The sequence below is a fragment of the Phascolarctos cinereus genome, unplaced genomic scaffold (genome assembly GCF_003287225.1).
Source record: "Phascolarctos cinereus isolate Bilbo 61053 unplaced genomic scaffold, phaCin_HiC Scaffold_3;HRSCAF=262, whole genome shotgun sequence".
Classification (NCBI taxonomy): domain Eukaryota; kingdom Metazoa; phylum Chordata; class Mammalia; order Diprotodontia; family Phascolarctidae; genus Phascolarctos; species Phascolarctos cinereus.
In genome coordinates, this window is record NW_027555736.1 from 89,624,033 (window position 1) to 89,647,820 (window position 23,788).

The 23,788-nt window shown below is 39.7% G+C and overlaps 1 protein-coding gene across 4 annotated transcripts in view; it reads right to left on the reverse strand.

Annotated features, from left to right (window-relative positions):
- Positions 1-23,788, reverse strand: part of GRK5 (G protein-coupled receptor kinase 5) — a 185,953-nt gene that overhangs the window by 98,589 nt on the left and 63,576 nt on the right. For 2 of the 4 annotated variants that reach the window (XR_013485242.1, XM_020988207.2), the window contains exons 2-3: positions 11,879-11,991; positions 1,410-1,487 (exon numbers count right to left, since the gene is read on the reverse strand). Coding sequence is in view for 3 of the 4 variants with exons in the window: in XM_020988207.2 (XP_020843866.2) it covers positions 1,410-1,487; positions 11,879-11,991 (191 nt within the window). In the remaining variant the exon portion in view is untranslated. The remainder of the gene's footprint in view (positions 1-1,409; positions 1,488-11,878; positions 11,992-23,788) is intronic. The other 2 variants (XM_078151030.1, XM_078151031.1) reach the window with 2 other exon arrangements.

The following is a 23,788-nucleotide window of genomic DNA, read 5'->3' on the forward strand; positions in this document are numbered from 1 at the left end:
TGGGAACAGGATTAATTAATGAAAAGGATCAGACCTCCACCCTACTTTCATTCCGACTTGGCCAAAATGTACTATATCACTTCAACAGGAAAGCTGGAGAAGACACTTGGGAAAAATGTATCTGGATTCCCTGGAGGATGACACACCACACTTGTAAAATCTTCTGAAGCAGAGGTCTTGGAGCTTGATTACTGTTAGGAGGTTTTAAGCGGCTTTAAGCTGAAGATAATTCATGTGTTTAAAGCCCCACATTTATTACTTCTTGGCAGCAGCTTCTGCACAGAGGTTAACCCCGGTCAGTGAGGGAAGGAAGCAAATAAAAGAAGGGTTCCAGTGGCAGTCCCCATCTAGCCCCTGCCCTCAGCTCCAATTCCTCTGCTATGCTGGAAAGGGGCCATCTTGAACCCCTCTCTGTCCCCAACATGGAGCAACAATGGCAACACAAGAAAGACTTTTAACAACATATAATTCCCCCACCTCTCCCCCTACCCCTATTTTGTATAGATAAGGGAACTGAAACACCAAGAAACTAACTGACTTGCCTAAGGTCATACAGTTAGTAGCAGAGAAGGGACTAAAACCCAGGTCTCTGGTAGAAAGGAAACTAGACTTGGAGTCAGAAGTATTCCAAGAAGGCTCTACAACTTACTGCTACATCACCTCGGGCAAACACTTTATCCTTTCTGGGCCTCAGTTTCTCCCATCTACACAACAAGAAAATTAGAAGAGGTGAGCTTTAAAGTCTCTTTTAACTTTAAATCTATGACCCCTTCCCACTCATCCCCAGCTCCAAGTTCAGAGATTTTTTTCTTCCATACTAGATTCCTTTTTTAAAAATTATTACTGGAAGTGAATGGAATGGTGGAGGGAATGTGTATGGGGAGGGTCACACCTGGATTCCCTTACCCCATGCCTCCGTCCAGGAATTGGGGCATACCTCAGACAGCTATTTTCCCAATCTACTGCTCAGTCCCTTCTACCCCCAGCTTCCTGTGATTCTCCCCTTGGTCACTGCTGGTGCTTCCTGAATCACACCCACCATATGCTCTTGGAAGATTTAGTTTGTGGGCCCTCTGGGACAACAAACTCAGTCATATCATGATCTGTAGGGGATCTCCTGTCTCCAAAGAGGTGTGACCAGACTCCCAGGCTAACTTCTGGCCTCAAGGAGCTGCTGACCTCACACCTCTGAAGACTGTCAGGCCCTCTGAATTCTTTGGGCGAAAAATGATATTTCTGGAGTCTGACTCGCAGCCATGATTCCAGGCTGTTTTCATCCCTGGGTTTTGTTCCCTGGAGGTCATTATCTCAGCCTTTCCGAACATGGGCTGTCAGATATTTTTGTGTTCTCTGCTTGGTGGAGTAAGGGTTCACATTCTTATAGTTATGTTTTTTTGGCTGCCCCTTACCTCTGGGGTGAGGTATTTCATCACGATTTCCTTCCCTTTCTCTCCCAGTTTTTCATCTGGTGTAATTTCATACTCTGCCTGGAACAGAAAGAGAAAAAAATCAATATTTTTGGCTCACATACTTCATAGAAGCATAGGATGTTAGATCTGGAAGGGACCTTAGAGGTCAGTCATCTTATCCAACTCCGTTTGTTCTATAGATGAGGAAACTGAGGCATATGGGGAGGCAGCTTTCCCAAGATCACATAGGCAAGTAGTGGTAAAACCAGGCTTAGGACTAACGGTGTGCTGGAGCCAGCTCGTATAAGGCTCTCAAAAGCAAATTATTAAAATTTTACTTCTGAGCATTTACACCAAAGAAATACATAAACACTACAAATCAGACTTTATTGTTTGGTTGATATCTATACTTAAGAAAGTGATAGAGAAAATGTTAATAATGGGTTCATTTTTTAGAAAGCTGGTTGTTGAATAATTATCGATACACTACTGCTTAGAACCCAGGTCTTCTGGCTCCCAGACACTGATATCATGAATGCATATTACTTAAAACTCTTCCACAAGAGAAAGGGGGAGCCTAACATTTGGGGAGGGAGGCCAGGACAATGGCCCATGTAAGGAAAATTCCATAATCCAAATATTCCAGGTTCACAAGAATGGGACTGAAATCCAAAAGAAGACACGGCCTCCTCTGAGGTTCATTCTCCTTGATCCAAGACGGTCTTATTCCCTCATACCTTAGACGTTTGCCAAGGGGAAAAAAAAATTTAAGAAAATGAGAAGCTTCAGCCGAGCTGAGCTTTTGCAATGGCTTCTTTGCTATGTGCTGGATGAGGGAATTACAAATTGTTTATAGCTATTAAAAGAAACCCTACCACCCAAGGCCATGTACTTATTCTGTTAGACACAGTCCAAAGCATTGCTATTTAAAAGAAGGTAGGAGGAAATGATCTCAGCAGCAAAGATGGACTGAAGTGCCTTCTCCAAGCATTCCCCTGTGGGCTTTTTATCCCTCCCTCCACTCCTTCATTCCTTTTTCAAGATAATCTCCCAATTCTATCCCCTTCTTAGTAAAGGTTTTTTCCCACTCCAGTTCAGTATGCCCTCTTGGAAAACAGATGATTTGGGAAGCCTGTGAATTTTCCTGCAAATTGGTCAACAACATTAAGAAGTATATTTCCCCATATTTGGTGATCTTAGCCACAGGAGTTAGTCAAGATTGAACTATATTCTTTAACATGAGAGATGGACGTGAAAAGGGAGGAGGGAAAGAACGTGATATTGTGAATTCAAAATCAGGGTAAAGTTGTGGGAAGAGTATTAGATTTGGAATCAAGAGAGCCGGGATTGAATCCTAGCTTCTCAGGGCTTCATTTTCTTTCTCTGTAAAGTAAGAGAATTGGAGTGGATGATTGGACTCTCTGATTCTATCTCTGCCCAGAGACCAAACAAGTATTTATGGCTAATGAGCTAGTCATTTACTAGGTGGAGCTTATAGCATTGGTACTTTTAATTGTTTCCAGAGGGCAGAAATTGGTCTGCTTTTCCCTGATATTTCATTCTCCTTTTGACTCTTCTCCACTTGATTCCCTCTTCTTCCCTACCAAATGGACCGGTCACACACACACACACACACACACACACACACACACCACACACACACACACACACACATACACACACACACACACACACACACACACACACATTCATGCCAATAAAATGGGAGGTGTTGGAGCTATTGCCTCATGACCTAAAGGGTCCTTGGCCCTTTTTTTGCATTTTTCCAGGATAAGAGAAGGAAAAACAGTGGCCTCCAGAAACTTGTGAAAGGAATTGGGTTTACCTTGTGAAATTTGGTAGTGATTTGTTGATTGAGATCAATAATTTTGATTTTTGAGACAATGGGAAGACTGAACCAGTTGTATATCCTGGTTTTCATTTGATTGCAGGGGTTAGGGATAATATCTAGTTCTTAGTTGACTGAAAGTAATCCAGGGATGTTCAGTAGAATGGGCTCTCACTTGTGTGCCCAAGTGGGTGAACCTCTCAAACAGCATGGGGGTATTCTGAGAGCAAAGACATAATTTTCATCTCAAGGCCACAAGGAAGCAAGTTATTCTAAACAAATAGCAAATCACCGTCAAGCTAGGCTGGGCAGCAACAGCAGAGTTCACTAGTTTAATTATCTAGATATTCCGAACCTTTTAAATGCATTTCAAATTACCCTATCCTGGGACAGTATATCTTAATTTCTATATTCTCTTTTCCTTCATAAATAAGACCTAGAAAATGCACTTTTATGGTTTGAAGTATATAGAGATAGGGAATGGGAAAGAAAGAAGGAAGTGTATGCTGGAAATGCACTAAGATACCATGTGGCAATGGCAGAAAAAGAGGACAGGTAATTTGGGAATTATTGCAGATATATGAATGAAGGGAGTAGTATAGACCCAGGGATCCAGAAGCCCAACGCCTCCAATTCAACAAAGAAGTCTGAAAAAAAAAACAGCAGAAGGTGAAAGCCTTCAGGTCAATATATCTTGCACATACCTGGAAGTCTGCTTGTTGTCTCCCTTCTCAGAATATAAACCACCTAAGGGCAGAGACTGTTTTTTGCTTTTTTTGGTATCCCCAGCACTTAGCACAATGAATCAGCTTCTGAATCAACTCTCGAAAGGAAGAACTGGTACCCCAGGAAACTGATGAGGATCAGCTAGGCCTAAGGTGTGGCGGGGCTGGATTCTTTATACCCTACCTAGTGGCACGGCACCATAGGAACTTCCCCAGCCTACTCAGAAATACGTATTGGAACTTAGCTACTGGGCAGCTGTTTGAATATCATCTAGGGCAACTCAGCCCTGCTTGGAATATTGGATGTTCACTATCTTAAAATATCTCTCAAGACCCTTCAACTAAATATAAGTGTGAGGGTCACTGATCAATTTCAATAACTGTCTAAAAATGTTAGTCCTCTGGGTGTGAAACCAAAACCAAATATTTCCTTCAGGTCAGTCACCTCCCAGAGAAAGATCAGCTGAGCAAACCAGCCCTAGTTCCAAAGGGGAAGGAATTGGGAGCACATTGGGACACAGAACACCAACTCTAACATCAAAAGGCCTTTCTTTTCTTTTCATTCAGAGTCCACGTCAGGTCAACAACACTGGAAGAACATTTGCATTGGAAGTGTCAATGGTTTCCAGCTCTGTTTTGTAAGTCACTGATGACCAAACCTGTGTCCAATAGGAAGAATTGAAAGAGGACAGACAGAAAGGGGAAAGAAAAAGGTGGAAGACTAGGCCTGCAGTAGAAACTGTGAAGATGCAGGGTAGGGAATGAGCCAGGCTCTGGGAACAGGAGTAAAAAGTGTGTTTGACTGAAATGAAGCACCCCTTCTCAGGTAAGGGGCTGATGTTTCTGCCTAATGCCTTCAAGGCCCATATTTAACCAGTAAATGACAGGATATTCTAACAGTCTACAATTACAATTAGAGTTAGCCCTGGCAAACAGTTGTAAGACAATGACCTCAATTAAAGAGACATAAGCTGTATACATGAAATGCTCCCATAATTATACTCTGTCATGTGGTGCTTTTCTATAAGCAGAGTGGAAAGGAATCTCACCAACTCCTTCAAGACATAAAAGGAAAGGCACTGAAACACAGCAGATAAACAGCTGGCTTTGGAGTTAGAAAGATCGGATTTAGTCCCACCTTTGACTCATATAAGCTGTGCCGCTTTGGGCAAGTAACGTCTAAGTGTCCTCCAGACAACTCCAAAACTATTTGTTGTAGAGTAAAAGGAGGTTCCTCACCTGGAGCTCTTGAAAGAAATCACAGGTTGGCTTTTTATTTTTTATAGAAATAATGGGTTGGGATGAAAGGTTGAAAGTAATTCCTTTACCTAATTTTCTGTTAAAATCCTGCACGGAAGATGTTTAACCCTTAACAAACCTGAGGCAGTGTGCTATATACTAAAAGTCTTTGACATTTATTATGTGTGATTTTGGGCAAGTCACTTCCTCTCTTTTGGCCTCAGTTTCCTCATCTGTAAAATGAAGTAGCTGGACTAAAATATCTCTAAAGTTCTTTCCAGGTCTAACATTCTATATTCAGCAGAGTATCACATTAAGTATATTTTCTTTCAAAAAAATCGCCTATTGAACATTCAGGTCTGACATTTATAAGCTATGTACTCTTTGGGAAGTTACTTGAGAGTAATCATCCTTTCATAACTTACCTCATAGGACGGTTGTAAAGGAAAGGCTTTTTAAATCTCAAAGTGATATATATATATATATATATATATATATATATATATATACACATATATATGTATATATATATGTATGTATGTATAGATGTGTGTGTGTGTGTTGTTATAACAATAGCTAGCATTTCTATATTGCTTTAAAGTTTGCAAAGAGCTTTACAAACATTATCTCAGTTTATCCTCACAATAACCCTAGGAGGTATTATGTGCTACTATCCCCATTTTACAGATGATAAAACTGAGGCAGACAGCTGTTAAATGATTTGCCCAGGGTCACACAACTAGTCAATATCTAAGACAGAATTTGAATTCTGGTATTCCTGACTCCAGGTCCATTGCTTTATCCAACAGGCCACCTCACTGCTTTGATTACTACTAGTATATTCAAGATCTTGTGTAAGGATTGGCTCGAGATACAAAGATGAATGCAATCTCTGCCCTTAGGGAGCTTACAGTCTAATAGTGAGAATAAGATAGGCACAGAAATAACTCTACAATAACATGAAGTACCACTAATTAATTACCTGGAGACAGCTAGTTGGAAATTTTTCTTCCCTTTCTCTGTCCATCCCCTCTTCCCATCCCCCCTACTTCTCCAATCGAAAATGAAGCTGTGAATGAAATGAGGTAACTTAAAACTGTTCTAAGTTCTCTTATCTTGGCCTTTTACAACATATAGTCAACCCAAGAATAGCCTTGGGGTGGGAAGGGAGGAGGGGGCAGGAGGTGATGCTATTCTAAAATAAGAAGTGAAATACAAAAAAGCTAGAGAAAAGGAAAAAGCCTTTTTAAATTATTTATGTATACACAGCTGTCAAAGATGAATTTCTGTGTAATGTCTCCATGGAGCAGGCCATGTGACTGGACATGTATACTAGAGCCAACATCCTTCATAAAACCTAATATTTCATTCTCAGGCTCTCTCTCAGCTGACTCTAAACAAATATTGTCATCGTATGGTAGCCGTACCATATAAGATGGTTCTCCATTTAAAAAAATCCTTTAAAGATTTTAGCAAATGCAAATGTCCTAAGTTGGTAAAAAAACAATTACCTGCCAAATCTAACCTACCATGGTGATGATCGAAAGGGCAGAAAACACTGGGTGAAATGCTTCTTGGCCTTTGACTAACTTTTTATGTCATCTCCTACCCAAGAGACTTCTCCATGCCCTGACAGGAAGATGAAGTCAATCATATAATGAGGTCTCTTGGTCTCTGGCTTTTGTAATCATCAAGCTCCCACTCAGTGGACACTCTCAAGTCCATAGATTCTGCTCATTACGATCCCTCTACTTAGAAGAAGCCAAGTCTTCATCTATACTGGCTCTGGCTTCCTTTTGTAGCCAGACATCCTCAGAGGGACGCTCACAGATTTAGAGGAGGGAAGAATTTTACAGCTCATCTAATCCAATCTCCTAATTTTGCGAAGGAGATGATGAGGCTCCAAGAGGTGAAGTGACTTGGCTGGGATATAAGTAACAGGATTAGAATCCAGGTCATCAGATGCCAAATCCAGTGTTCTTTCTGATGAACTAAGTGGGCACAGAAAGCTAAACCATAGACTGGAGTCCTGAGGGCATTCATCTATGAAGTGGAGGGGTGAATTATGTATCTGTGTGACCCTGGGCAAATCACTGTCCCTTTCTCGGATGCAGTTTTCTACTCTGAAAACTGAAAGGTTCACCTGTAAGTTCTCTTTCAGATCTAAGATTCTTGGAGAAAGTTTTATGAAAAATCTATAATGCCCAAATCTATAATGTACTTAAAATATCCAAATGTTATCCCCAAGCTATTTAGTGAAGCCGTGCTTGAGCCTTTAACTGCCCATAAGTGTCTTCTTGGCATGCCAGGAGGCACCTGATACAAGCCCAGAGAAGGATAAGACTTGAGGAAGGAGGGCCTGACTCACATGAGTTTGTGGTATCTGGTTGCTGTAATGGGGTAGGTGAGAAGATAAAAATTTTGGAATAATTTGCCATAGTACAAAGAGAATTCAAACAGAAGACTTGAGCCTATGAACCAGCTGTGTGCCAGAAGGCAAATTAGATGACTTACTTCACTAGATGGCTAGGTGGTATAATGGATAGAGCACTGGGTCTGAAGTCAGGAAGACCTGAATTCAAATCCAGCCTCCTACACTTACCAGTTATGTGACCCTAGGCAAGTCACTTGATGTCTATCTCAGTTTCCTCAACTACAAAGTGAATATAATAACAGAATAGAGTTATGAGGATAATATTTATAAGGCACTTAGCATAATAGCAGATGCTTAATGAATGCTGGTTCTCTCCTTTGACTTTGAACCTTAATTTTTTCATCTGAAAATAGGCATAAGTTCATAGAGTCATATACAGAGATGGAAGGGACTTTACAGGTCACCTAGTCCAACTCCCCCTTCATATTATCATTGAGGAAACGGAAGCCTAAAGAAGTTATGGGATTTGCCCAACGTCACACTGTTACTAAGCATCAGAGGTGAACATAGCGGAAAATGTGTTGGATCAGGAGCCCGAGGACCTCGTTTCACACAAGCAAACCACCTAACTGTTCAGGCTTCCATTTCCCCAAAGGTAAAATTAAAGGTCTGAACGGTATGATCTCTAAAGTCACTTCTGGCTCTATGACTTCCACTCCATTTCATTCTTTTAACAGAATTACAATTTCTAGTCTCAGATAAACGAAAACTCTGAAGAAGGGAAAGGGACCATTGCCTTTCTTTCACTCATGCCGAGGTAGAGTTCTCAAGCAGTAAGGAGTCACTTTTTTTTTTTAGGCAATTGGGGTTCAGTGACTTGCACAGCTAGTAAGTGTCAAATGTTTGGTCTGAGGCCGTATTTGAACTCAGGTCCTCCTGACCTCAGGGCCGGTACTCTATGCCACCTAGCTGCCCCAGGAGTCACTTCTAAGGAGCATTCATGCCCCTTCTTTATCGTCCTATTTACATCCCTCTAGTTCACCCTCTCTTTTACAGCAGGGCTATTGTATTCCTTTAGAAATTCATGGCTACTTCCAGCATCTCTTATTTTTTTTTCAGGTTGTTCTCCCAGAGACTAACATAAACATAGGCCGTTTTGTCTCATTTTCTAACCTCACAACTATTTTGAGAAGAGACATTTTTGAGACAGCTCTGTCCCCAAGATCTGGCATCCCAGTAGTGACAACTCAAGTAATGAGTTTTAGCCTATTCTCTCCTTCTCAAACAAGAGCTGAGACTGATGAAATGGTGACAATTGAGTAAAGACAAACTGGGTGTTTTTCATAAATTCTCAGAGAAAAGGTAGTACTGTTGCTGCAATGAAAATTTTACTCTAAACAAGACATTCCTATGCTCAGGCCAATGACCCACTGATTTCAAGCAATACAATAACATTCCAGGAAAATGGATAAACAGACATAATCCTATGTGTATGGCATCATTGGATCTAACCAGGAGACAGTTTATAAAGTCATTATCTACCCTGAAAGATGCCCACCATCGGAGAGATGCCCATATTCCTTGAGTCTCAAATTTTGAGGGGAGCAATGAGGAATAAATCAAGGGAGGCTGTGATCCAGGATTTCCTGTAAGGGTCTTGTAGTCCCACATTTATTCCAGAGATTCTCCACTGGACTTCGTGAATATCCAACAGAACCACAAAAGAGAAGATGGTAAAATATATCTATTTGGAATTTCTTTCATATTTGCCTCTGGTAGCCATGTACCAAACAGAAATATTGCCCCATGCAGACCCTCTAATATACCATAAAAGAAAACCTAGTATGCCATTTCTTATCTTTCCCTACCTTACCATAGTCCCCAAGTAACACACTGTGTAACACCTTGCCCCAATGTGGGAAAGCAATGAAAGTGTCTTCTAGCGTCCCTCATGTCCTGATGCTTATGCTCTGATTACTCAAGTAGTCTGCTTAATGACTTAGAAACAGTATGAGTGGCCATAAAATTACCCAAGCCCTCCTTTTAAAAACAAAACCACAGTACTCTACTTGACTGGAGAAATGCAGTCATTAAGAAAGCCGAGGAAAGTTTCCCTTACCAGGGGCTACGTCAGAATCCAAAGAGGACAACTTCTTTTTAAAAAAGGCAGACTTGGTGGAAGTTTCATGGGGAGGTAGTGACTGTGTGAATTATGCTTGTCTTGCCAGAAAGAGTTCTGGCATCCGCCCATGCTGGGGAGACCCTTTCCTCCACCCATTCACTCCTCATTTCCCACTGGAAAAAAAAAATTCTTCAAATGAGAAATTATGCCACCACTGGGAAACTCAATAAATTCTTCATGTTAAAAAGAGGCATTATAATGGATAGTCATCTGATGTGAGGACAAGAAGAAGACGCCAATAATTGATGGGAGCTAGGGTACAGAGCGTCAAAGGGACAGAATTGGCCTTAGCTCAGGTCACCTTTCCATTCAATACCTTGCATGTGTAAAAATTACTTAATAAGTCCATGATGAAAAACAAGCTCTACCCTACATCCCCCCCCCCCAAATGTGGGTGTAGTACCAAAGAAAGGGTTGGTTTGTAGGACAAATGAAAATGGGCATCATTAGATTTTTTTTAAAACCTCATAAATTTTCTCAGTGGGCCGAATAAAGCATGTCCTGGAAAATTCCACAAGTTTATTTCATATGCTTACTACTCTGATCCAGATACTCCCCCCACCCTGGATCTCTTTACTGCCCCCTTATGAAAAAGGGCTTAAAAAGTAAAATATTGGGTTTTTTTTCTCCAATCCAATGAAAGACAGTTAAATGCTCTTTTCTTTCTATGACCACAGTAAAAAAACAGGTGAATCCAAGATCCTTGTAATTACCTTCCAATCAAAGGATATTTTGAAACTGCCTTCTTCCTCATGTCTATAACCTGTGACCTTAGTGAGGTCAGCACACAGACTCCTCATATGACTGCCGTCTCCTCTAGGTTTCAGAGGAGGGGGAAGGTGAGGGAAAGGAACAAGCATTTATTATGTGCCTACTGTGCACCAGACACTGTGATAAGTGTAATGAGATGGGCAAGAGCTCCACTGTTTTCTTCCCTTTCAGACCACCTCTGGAACATTGTGCCCAGTTCTGGAAGTTAGATTTTAGGAAGGATAATGACAAGCTATGAATGTGTCCAGATGAGGGTAATGGGGATAATACCACAAAGAACCAGTAGAAGAAAAATGGTGATCTTTAGCCTGAAAAAAAGAAAAGTTAGGGGTTAATGGTAGCTGTCTTCAAATTTTTGTTGAAGAAGGGTTAAATTTATTCTGTTTGGACCCTAGAAAGAAGAATTGGGAGCAGAGAGAAAAAAGTGGGATGCAGCTTGATGGCACAGTGGATAGAATCCTGAAGTCAGGAAGACCTGAATTCTAATCCCGTCTCAGAAACTTACTAGCTGTGTAACCATGAGCAAATCACTTGATCTTTCACTGCCTCATTTTCTGCATCTGTAAATTGAGGCAATAACTGTGTCTACCTCAAAGGATTTTGAGGATCAAATGAAATAATATTTGTAAATACGTATTTTGAAAACTTAAACCACCATATAAGAGGTGGCTATTATTGTTATTAAATTAATAAGGAGCAAATTTTGACTAGAGAGAAGGAAAAATCTTCCTAATGATGATACTATCCAATAACTGAATGTTCAGCTTTGAAAGGCAGTCAGCTCTCTGTCACTAAGAGATCTTCAAGCAGAAGCTAGATAAATAGCAGTGTTACCAAAAGTTGATCATGTTAGCAAAAGGATTCTTGCTTCATGTACAGTTGGTTTAGATGGTCTCTGAGGGATCTTCCAACTCTAAGATTCTATGATTCTAGGAGGCAGACCCACAATCCCAACTACCGTGTTATGCATGAGATTTGTATAACGTGAGAACTAGAGGGGCCTTACAAATCATCCTCCGATTAGTCAAACCCTGTCGTTTTAAAGATAAGAAGCCTAAGGCCCAGAGCAGGGTGTAACTTTCCTATGCTCACCCTGCTTCTCAATAGTCCTGGTACCTAGTAGAACTAGTACCTGGGCCTCTAAACCAGCAGCCCAGGATTCTTTTCACCAAACTAAATATAGCTAAGCCAGTGCTGAGGACTTCTTTCCAAAAAATGATTTATTCTTCGTCCTTTTGAACTGAGAGGATTATGTTGTTATTTTCACATGTTTATCACGAAGGGCTAAAGAGTAACAAAGCCTCAGGAATATCAACAGCATTGACTTACCACAGAGTCAAGGAACCTAATACAACACTCCAGCTCACGCTGAGTTTCGCAGAACTGCCGGAAAAGGAGCCTTCCGATTGGCTGCTTGTCACACAGACTGAAGTAATCTCTGTCTAGAGGCAATAACAAAAAGATATATATAGTAAAAAGGGGTATTTTGCATCATGCTGTGTCTTTGAGACAGTTGGGTCTTGACAATACAACCAACTCAATCCTTGTCCTTTCAACCCTTGAGAATCATCTGGAACAGAAACAACTTCATGGGATCATAGGATTTAGAACTGGGGGCTTCAGGCTCGCTTAGCCTTACTTCACAGGTGAGGAAATAGAGCTCCAAGATGGAGAACGACTTGCCCATGGTCACATAGCTAATATAAAAACACTGGACTGGGTGTTAGAAGAATCAGCTGCCACTGAATCTCTGTGTGACACAGACTGATTTAATTCAGTTGGAATCACATGTTTATTCATCACCTCTGTTAGCAAGGCATTACAGCGGACACTATGGATACAGAAGTAGATAGGACATAGACCTTGCTCTCAAGGGCTTATGTTCTAAGAGGAGGGAAATGGCATGCTTGCCAGGAGACAAAAGAAGTAGGCTACAAGAGAGGATATGAGAAATTCGAGGGAGAGATCCAGGCAGAGTGCAAGGAGAAAAGTACAGAGATTACGTTCAACTAGTGCGGCAATGAGAAAGGGGTCATGGAAGGCTTCATAGAGAAAGTGGCACCTGAGTTGGGTCTTAAAATAAGATGGCCTGAATGGGCAGAAAGGAAGAGAGGGGGTCTACTCTAGCCATGGAGAGGAGGATGAACCAAAACATGGAGATGGGAGAGGACCAGACGAAAATATGGTAGAAACAGTAGTTCAGTTTGATTTGAACACAGAGTAGGTAAAAGTAAACGCTATGAATTAAGCTGGAAAGTAATTTGGGATCCGATTGTGGGAGACCTTAAATGTCATGATCAGGAACTGATACTTTTTATTCATTGGGCAACAGGGAACCCCCCAAAACAGGAAAGTTTTTGAATACAGAAACATCTGGATCAAAGTGATAAATTAAGAAGACTACTGGATCAACAATGTGAAGAAAAGATTAGGAAGGAGATGGAAGGAAGATAGGAAAATCTCAATAGTGCAGGTACAAAGAGTTGAGAGCAAAACAGAATAAGAATCTGAAAAATCAGTTCAATTTCTGACAAGTGAATTGTAGCAATTACTTTCATGCATAGGATTTTATAAGTTACACCCAAAAATGCCAGCAACGTCAACAAAACAATGTGTCCACAGATGACATTTTTCGAGGGAGTTTTCATGGAGACATAGAAAAATATGTTTCTTTCAGGTCCTGATAATATATTCCTAATAGAATAGATTTGTCAAATATGTTGAACAAAACTAAGTGTTCAGAACAGAACATTTCAAGGTCTGCACACTGAGTTGAAGTCGTTTTTACAAAGTTGAGTCGTTTCATCAACACCATATGGTGGTGGCTGTAGACTTTGCAACCTGATTTCTCTTTTTGTAGGCATCAGCTGACATGATTATTTTGAAACCCATCTTCACTCCCCTACATGTATTCTGCAATCCAATGTCACTGGACTCTTTGCTGTTCTTCCCATAGGACACTCCATCTAACAGCTATAAGAATTTTCACTAGGTGCCCCTTGCCTGGAATGCTCTTCTTCCTTATTTCTACTTCCTGGCCCTGGATTTCTTCAAGTCTCAGCTAAAATCCCACCTTCTGCAAGAAGCCTTTCCCATTTCTCCTTAATCTTAATGCCCTCCCTCTGACACCACTCTCACTTATCCTACATATAGCTTGTTTGTACATTGTTATTTGAATTGTTGTTTCACCCAGACTGTGAACTCCTTAAGAGCAAGATTATTTAGGGGTTTTTATTTTGGCCTTATTTTGTATTCCCAGAGCTTAGCACAGTGCCTGGCATGTAGTAGGTGCTTAAGAAATACTTGCTGATTGACTGACTGACCTATCCTGTTAGCTTGGACCATTAGAGCTGGAAAGGACCTTAGAACACATAATGCTTGCATAAGGTATTAGAAAAGATTATCAGAGTGTGATCCTAGTGAAAACCTCACATTTGACAGATGAGGAAACTGAGGTCCAGAGAAGTAAAAGTGAATTTCCCAAAGTCACATAGAGCTGACTCTCAGTCTAGTTCTCCTGAATTCAAGTTCAATGTTCTTTCCACTACCTGCCACTATTTAAGTCTGCCTGGCCTTTTTCTCCCTTTATTTACTAAACTTTCTTCCCATTTTATTTTATGAGTAATCATTTTTTTGCAATACAAATAGACAAATAGGTATCATTGTCAAATTATCTGTCATATATTCAATACCTCTGATACCTATAGCTGAACACACACACACACACATACACATACACACACACACATATATATATATATATATATACACACACACACATACATATATAAATCATTTTTAAAATGTTGCTATAGTTAAATATATAGTATGCTTCTAGTTCATCTTCATTTCTCTATTCTTGATGATTTTATCAACCCTCATGGCTTCCATTGTCTTTATGGAGATGAATACCAGATCAATATATCTAGCTCTTGCCTATGTCCTGATTCCAGCTAGAGGTCCTGTAGGTGTCACAGAGAAAACTGAACTCGTTATCTTTCACCCCAAGCTTCTTCCTAACTTCCCTTTTTTTCTGTTGAGGGTACCATCATCCTTCTAGCCATCCAGTTTCAAAACTTGAGTCATCCTTGATTATTCACTTTATTTCCTTCTTATTTCTAGATCAGTTGTTTTTTCCAATGAGATATTTCACATGTTCTTCTTTTTTTCCTCCTCCATTCTTTTGAGTTTGTTTTGTTGTTTCTTGATGTCTCATGGAGTCATTGCTTAATTCTAATTTTTTAGGAGTTGCTTTCTTCAGTGAGTTTTTGTAACTCCTTATCCATTTGTCCAATTCTACTTTTTAAGGAATTTGTTTCTTCAGTACATTTTGTACCTCTTTTCCCATTTGGCCTATTCTATTTTTTAAGGCGTTATTTTCTTCAGTATTTTTATGTGTGCGTGTGAGACTCTTTTATCAAGATGTTGACTTTCTTTGCATAATTTTCTTGCATCACTATCATTTTTTCCCCATTTTTTCCTCTACCTCTCTTATCTGATTTTTTAAAAAATATCCCTTTTGAGTGCCTGCAGGAATTCTTTTTGGGCCTATAACCAATTCACATTTTTCTTTGAGGCTTTGGTTGTAGCTGTTTTGACACTGTTGTCTTTTTCTGAGTTTGTGTTTTGATCTTCCCTGTCACTGCAGTAATTTTTTATGGTCAGATTCTTTTGTTGCTGTTGTTGTTTGCTCATTTTTGTAGCCTATTTCTTGACTTTTAACTTTATGTCAAAGTTGGTCTCTGCTCTCAGGGTAGAGGGGCATTGTCCCAAGCTTCAGATTTTTAATGTAGCTGCTTTCAGAGCTAGTTCTGGGGATCTGTAAGTTTTCAGTTCTTGCAAGGTGGTATGATCTAAGGATAGGTGTGGTCATTACTGCTCTCCTGGCCTGTGCTCTGGTCTGTGAGTGACCACAAGCACTCTTTTCCATCCTGGAACTGTGACCAGAGCCCCTGCTCCCCTTTGGACATAAGTGCTTTCACTCCTTATAACCCTAGAATTGTGAGATGGGCGCCTGCTCTCCTGTAGTCACAAGTGTCAGTCCTTCCTTCTGCCTTGGCCCTGAGACTAGGGTACCTGCTCCTCCGTGAGTGACCACAGGTACTCTTCTCTGTCCTGGAACTGTGACTAGGGCCTCTGCTCCCCTGCAGCTGAAAAGGCTAGTGTTATTCTTTGCCCTGAAACTATAACCTGGAACTATATATGGGCAATGCAACAGGGTCCTGTACCCTGTATCAGCAAAGGGTCCCCTGTAATCTTCTGACCAGTTGTCAAGTCCCTTACTGTCTGTGGGCCAAGAGCTCAGGAAGTCACAACTGACACTAATGCAGTCATTCCCAATGTGCTTCACTGTGCTCTAGGACTGACAACTACCCCTGTGATGGGCGCCAACCTTTCCTGCCAACCTCCTGAATTGTTTTAAGCTGGAAAATTGTTTCACCCCAATTTTTGTTGGTTCTGCTGATCCATAATTCAATTTAAGGCATTACTTTAAAGTTGTTTGGAAGGGAATCTGAAAGAGCTTGGGTGAGTCCCTGCCTTTAACCTGCTGTCTTGGCTCTGCCCTCCCAAACCACTATTCTTAAAGCACACATCTGGTCACATCACTCCCTTGCTCAAGAAGCTTCTTTGATTCCTTACTGTCTCTAGGATAAAATAGAATACTCCTCTGTTTAGCATTTAAAACCTTTCGCAACCTCTCTTTCTAGACTGAATTTAGATTACTTTTTCTTTTCAAGTACTCTACACCCCAGCCAAACTGGCCTTCCTTTTCCCACTAGACAACATTCTATCTCCTGCCTCTATCTTTGCAAAAGCTCTCCCCCATGTTTAGAATGTGTTCTCCCTTCCCTTCTACCTCTTGGAATCCCTAATTCCCTTCACATATATTACATGAATCCTTTCTTGACTACTCTATCCCAAACGATCACACTCTCCACCCACCCCCAATAACTTTGCATTTACTTTGTACGAATTTTGTTTGTACTTATGCAAGTACATGTCGTCTCTCCCCAGCAGAATGTAAGCTACATAAGGACAAGGGCTGTTTTGTCTTAGTTTTATATCTCTCGTGCCTAGTATAGTGCCTGACACATAAGTGTTCAAAACGCTTGTTGATGGTAATTAAATTGGATAGCCTTCAAACACAGTGTGAGCTCCCAGGACAAGAACACATCACAAGGGCAAAAAACCTGGATCCTTTTGCAATCATTTGACTTTTCCTGTTCCTAACAAGGGAACCAAAGTGAATTACTTTGTGTCAAACTTCACTTTCACCAAATTTAAGGGGAAAGGGGAGAAAATAGTGTAATTTATGTGATTTGAAAGAGAAATTCCTCCTCTCTCTCAGGTCCTAAAAACAAGTATGAAATTCCATGTGCCATATTGTGTTTCCTTAAGGGTTCTTCTGACAGACTCTCTTCTGCCATATGGCAGTAGCTGTGAGTATGGAAACAAGTCTGTTCTGAACACATAATACCATAAACAGACATGAGAGGCCTACACAAGCTGTCAGGGCCACAATTATATCCATCTCCAAGCTGTGGGAATATTCCCATGGAGCAAAATCCCTCAATCAAGGCCATATAATAAATACAGTGAAGGATAATCCCCAATTAGTACTCTTTTCTTCCCCCAGATAAAGATAAATGGACCCATCTTTAGGGCCTAAAACACGCAAAATGAAACAAAACCAAGTGTGAAGACTTTGGCTCCTCTGGAATGTTGTTAAGAACGTTCAGGGAAAACTAAGCAGAAGCAGCAGGGGGTTGCTTCTGGCCTGACAGGAGGGGCTGGGAGACTAGTGATGCAATACAATACATACATGTACAGGGAAATGAAGCCAAGCTCCAGGCACTCTGGGAAGCCAACCTATACTGAATCTCAGTATATAATATTTATTATAATCTCTCCATCTAAAGTGGAGAAAAGGCTTTCTAGTATATCCAAGGAGGGGAAAGGGACCTCTGGCAATGACATTAGTCCTTTAAAGAAGTGTGTGTATTTGTTTCAGCACAGTAGGGAAGGCAGAACATACCAGAGCCAGAGCTGGGTTAGGATTGGTGCTGGTAACTCATTCAGGATGGAATGTTTGTCTGTCTCACCGAGAGAACACTTACTTGCTATGTGTACGCGCGCACACACACACACACACTTTAAGGGTGTGTTGATATATGTGTAGGTGTGTTCCACATATATACGTGCATACATAAGTGTCCCATCATCAAGGATGGCCTTATGGACAAATGGAATACATAGGTGGCTCCCCACCCCTCTCCCCACTATCTGCTTATACAGTTTGCTAAAACATCACCATCATCAACCAACATTTACTAAGCACCCACAATGATGGCTTTGGCAAAGCAGGTTTTTTTCAGAGCAGGTAGGGTGTAAAGGAACCTGCCTTCTCTCCTCTCCTCTCTCTGTCTGTCTGTCTCTGTCTGTCTCTCTGTCTCTCTCTCTCTCTGTCTCTGTCTCTCTTCTCTCTCTTCTCTCTCTCTCCTCTCCTCTCTCTGTCTGTCTCTCTCTGTCTCTGTCTCTCTTCTCTCTTCTCTCTCTCTCTCCTCTCCTCTCTTCTCTTCTCTTCTCTTCTCTTCTCTTCTCTTCTCTTCTCTTCTCTTCTCTTCTCTTCTCTTCTCTTCTCTTCTCTTCTCTTCTCTTCTCTCTGTTTCTCTCTCTGTTCTCTCTCTCTCTCTCTCTCTCTCTCTCTCTCTCTCTCTCTCTCTCTCTCTCTCTCTCTCTCTCTCTCTCTCTCTCTCTCTTCTCCCCTCCCCCTGAGAAGTGTTGCTTCCTTCCTCCTTTCCAGGCACCTGAGATTTAAATATGGAATCCTAGAGTTGAGGGTCAAGGAACCAGGGAGTCAAGCATTGGCTCGAATATCACTGTAGGCAAGCCACTGCCCTTTCCTCATCTGTAAAAGGGGGAATGTTAATAATAGCTAGCATTTATACAACACTTTCATGCCCATAATGAGCTTTACAAATATTGTCTCATTTTTATCCTCACAACAACCCCAGGAGATAGATGCTATTACTATCTACATTTTACAAATGAGAAAATTGAGGCTTTAAGTGACTCACTGTGGGCCACACAACTAGTCCAAGGCTGGATTTGAATTCAGGTCTTCCCAACTCCAAGGCCAGCTCTTCATCCAACTTACTGCCTTACTAGCTGCCTCACAATAACTACTTGTTTTACTTACCTCAAGGGGTTGCTGAGAATAAAACACTTTGCAAAACCATGAAATACTTTGAAAATGTCAGCTATAATTATTATACCAGAGTAATGCATATTTATATTATAGAATCTGCCCCACAAGCATCAGTTTCTTTCAGATTTATAGACTCAAAGCATTTGGAAGCTAGAAAAGACTTGAGAAACCAGTGTATCCTCCTCATTTGGCAAATGAGTAAACTGAGGCCTAGGGCAGTAAAGGGACTTGTCCCCAAGTGACTTATCTCTGGGTAACAGCCAGCAAACCACAAAGCTCAACCTAGTATAGTGACTTACACATAGAAGGCATTTAATGTTTCCTGAATAAAATTGCATTGACTAGAACATGTCTCCATTCCGAGGCCAGTGCTATTTCTACTATACTGCAAATTTATTAATAAAGAGTTAATATATGTCAAAGAAAATGTGTTCTCTGCCAATTTTTAAACATAAACCAAAAAATTTCTATTGCTTAATTTAAAGAACAAGAAATTAAGAAAATAACAAGAAATCCAATTCTAGTTAGCAGCCCTGAGGCTGTTTCATATGAAAAAAAAATGTATGTTACTAAATTGATTTCAGGAAATTGTTTCCATCATCAATTTGCCTCTTAGGAGATAATTAGGATTTCCTGACTTCAGAAAGTAAAGTTCCACATCAGCATATTGATACAATTAAGGGGGTCAGTTTGAGATTGCCCAGCAACACTCCAGATTGGGGAGTGGAAAAAATGCCGAGTGCATATCACCCCAAGTAGCCCCAAAAAAGGCGTAGTGCTCAGGGCTGTAGAGTTTGAGTCTGGGGGCAGCCAAGCTAACAGCAGAACATATTCTACACCAGATCTGAATAAAACGCTCTGAAAATATGGCCCAACCTCATCAATTCATAGTAGAGTCAAAGAATTAAAACACTACAATTGGAAGGGTTCTTAGAGACCGCCACATCCGGTTGCTTCTTTTCTATTTATTTACTAATTTCTGCCAGAAGACATCCTAAAACAAACCTCCTTACAAAATACATTCCTCACCCCCAATAATTTATCTGTTGTTAACAGAAAGGGGGTACCTGTGATCTTCAACCGTGACAGTAAGGTATTAATGTTGGTATTATAATGGACCAGTCTAACTGCTTTTCTATGTTGACTGTTGATTCTTTTGTTGACACTTTCTTCACTTTGCATTTCCTCAGAAGTCTTCCTATGTTTTTCTGAATTATTCACATTCATCATTTCTCATGGTGCAGTAATATTCCATTACATGTACAACACATTATTTATTAAACTGTTCTGTAGTCATTGGATATGTATTTTGTTCCCAGCTTTTTTGCTATCATAAGTAAGGTTGCTCTAAATATTTTTGTACATATGGATCTCTTACTGATATCAATGAACTCCTTGGAATATAGTATCAGTAAAGGAAGCTCTGGATCAAAGGGTATAAAAAATTTTAGTAACATTACCTGAATGATTCCAAACCAAGCCCCTCATTTTAAAGAGAAGGGAAACTGACTAATTAAGGAGAAAGGTCAGAATAATTATTGAAAGTCTTAAAGAACATTTTAAAAGAAATGTAGTTCTTTTTAAACCCCCATGTAACTCTATAGTAACATGACTGTAACAAAACCCATACCAAATACATGTCCAAAGAGAATCTGCTTTATTTAATAAGTGGTTAAAAAGGATTCATAATCAGCATTATCAGTTATACCATCATCACAGAATTACAGAAATCAGAGTTGGATGGGACCTTCGAAGACTCATTCTAGTCCAATCTTGCCATTTTGCAGGTGAAAATACAGACTCAGAAAGGAGTTATTTGCTCAAGGTTACCTACAGCTAGCAGCAGAGCCAAGATTCCAACCAACCTTGATCTCCTAACTCCTAGGAGATATCCAGATCAAAGCCCTGCATATTCGAGTCCAAGGTCCAGGGATCTTTCTACTACATCACATATGATCATCATCAACAAACACTTACTGAGGACTTATTTATACAACAAAAGAACCTGTACTATGTGTCCTAGAAGTGGGAAAGACATGGATGGATGATATCCCTCAACACGTGCTATAAGGAAAATGATGTAACCCATGGTACTTCTGCTGTTGCTGTTGTTCAGTTATTCCGTCACATCTGCCTCTTTGCAGACCATACTCTCCAAGGGGTTTTCTTGGCAAGGATACTGGAGTGGCTTGCCATTTCTTTCTCCAGTGGATTAAAGCAAAAGAGTGACTTACTCAGGGTCACACAGCTAGTAAGTGTCTGAGGCTGGGTTAGAACTCAAGTTTTCTTGACTCCAGGCCCAGCATTCTATCCACTGAGTCACCTAGCTGACTCCTCAAGGTACTTTTACCACTGTTTTGATCTCCTTGGGCTTCACATAGCACTCTGGTTTTTATTTTTCTTGTGCAGTTAACAGGTTTCTTTTTGTATTATGGTAATTTATGTATCTAATGTTCCCCTCTCCCTTCTAGATTATGAAATCCATGAATATAGTTGAATTGAATCTATGATGCCTAAAGAGATGGCTTACTTAAGAAATGGTTTCTGCTTCTGTCAAAACATATTCGTTCAGGGATTTCAATAAAAACAGGTGTTTCCAAAGTGTGCTTGAGAGTGAGAAAAGATAGTTTATTATTTCAAATACTTTGAATATTACTTCCTAGGCTTGCTCATTAATTATGCTATTTCCAAAGAAGGTATTTGCTAAGCAAAGTTAGACTTCAGATTGAGCGCTTGAGAATAACTACAAACCTCAAAATTGCCATAGTGGTCTTGAACTGGAGTCAAAGAGTTTTAAATTTTAAAGAAATATGTGACTACCTTGACCAACCCTCTCATTTTATGGAAAAGAAATCTAAAAGAAATCCAGAGGGGTAAAGTAGTTTGTTCCAAATCATACAGCAAGAGATGGTGTAGGAACTCAATTCTCCTGATTAGCAGAGTAGTGTTACCTGTTCAAGTCTTGCAAACGACCAATAAGCAAAATTCTCTAGACTGAAAACTCATTTAAAGATGAAACTATTTTATGAAAACCTTCTTATCACATAGAATCTGTCTTGTACCAGTAACAGGTAAGATATTCATCATTAAAAGAATTTGAAGCCCAAGCTAGGTAAACCATAGTTACAACCTAGGCTACATGAAGACCTAGCAGATATGATTACAGAACCACTGCAAATGAGATTTCTTCTTTTTTTAAAACAAACATTTATTAAATACCTATTATGTACAACAAATTCAATATAAATATGGGAAGATTAGAATGTATAACTTTCTAATCAAGTGTACTTTTTATTAAAAAAACAAATTCCATTGATGTATTTTGTTTTTATATCACCTACATTTCCCAGTGTATTCCTTCCTCCTTCCCTTTCCAGAAAGCCATCCCTTATAAAAACAGGATAAGAAAGAAAAATGAATAGCTCAGTCAAACTAACCAACACAATGAAAAAGTCTGCCATCATCTCTAGCGTTCTGTATCTATATTCTCCTCTGCAAAGAAGGGAGGGAAGTCTCTTTTCATACCTCTTCTCTGGGCCAAACGTTGTCAGTATAATTTTACAGCATTCAGTTTGAATTGATTTGCTACTGTTCTTTCCATTTATATTGTTAAAGTTACTGTGTATATTTTCTTTTCCCTTACTTCACTTTGCACAAGTTGAACTATGTCTACCATGCTTTTTTGTATATATGATATTCATCATTTCTTACAGCCCAGTAATATTCTATCACATTCATGTACCACAACTTGTTTAGCCATGCCCTAACTGATGGGCATATGCTTTGTTTCCAGTTTTTTGCCACTAAAAAAGTGCTGCCATGAATATTTTAATGTATATGAGGCCTTTCTTTTTACCGTTGACCTCTTTAAGGTGTGACCCTAAAGTGGAATCTCTAGGTCAAAAGATATCGACATTGTAGTCATTTTCTTCACATAATCTCAAATGGCTTTCCAGAATGGATGGACCCTAGTTCCACCAAGAATGCATTAATATGATTGTCTTCCTACAACCCTTCCAAGAGTGACTATTCCCATATTTTGTCATCTTTGCCTATTTCCTGGGCATGAGATGAAACCTTAACGTTGTGTTAATTTGCATTTCTCTTATTAGTGATTTGGAGCTTTTGTTCATATTGTTCTTTCACAGTTCTTTTAAATGCTGTTTGTTCACATCCTATTTGTTCACATGTTTGAGGGAATGACTTTTGGTATTAATATTTGAAACAATTCTCTATTTGTCATCAATATTAGATCCTTATCAGAGATATTTGATACAAAGATGTTTCCTCATTTGACCACTTTCCTTCTTATCCTAGCTGAATTATTTTTGTGTGTGTGCCAAAGTTTTTTCAATCTTATGTAATCAAAACTATTTATTTTATCTTTTAAAATACCTCTATCTCTTACCTGGTAAAGAATTCACTGCCCAGCCACAACTATGATACGTATCTGATCTTATTCTCTTCTCAATTTTATGGTATAATCTTTAATATTCAAATTACCTGTCTACTTTGAGTTTATTGTGGTATAAAATGTTGATCTAAATCTAATTTACATATACTGTTTTCTAGTTTTGTCAGCAATTCTTATCAAATATGGAGCTATTTCCTAGATAATTGATGGTTTTGTCTTTATCATACACTGGGTTAGTGTTTTTGACTATTTTTTAAATTCTTATTTGTCTAGTCTGTTCCATTGATCTACTCTTCTGTTTTTTAACTGGTACAAAATGGTTTATATGATTATTATTTTATAATATTGTTTTATAATCATTACTATTTTATATGAAGTCAGTTTAAGGTATAGTCCACTATCCTGGGAAACAAGCCCAGGGTAGGCATAGGAAGAGACAGGAAAGCTGCCCTACCTTTGTGTGAACCCCTGAACTCCTCTGAGCCTGACACACACAGACAACTGTTTCTCCCTTGGACAGAGTATAGTTAATTAGTGAACAAATGCCTGTTGATTTTCTACCATGTAGGTGTCTTCCCTATTCTTATGGCCACAATTCTTGAACAGGCCTTCATTA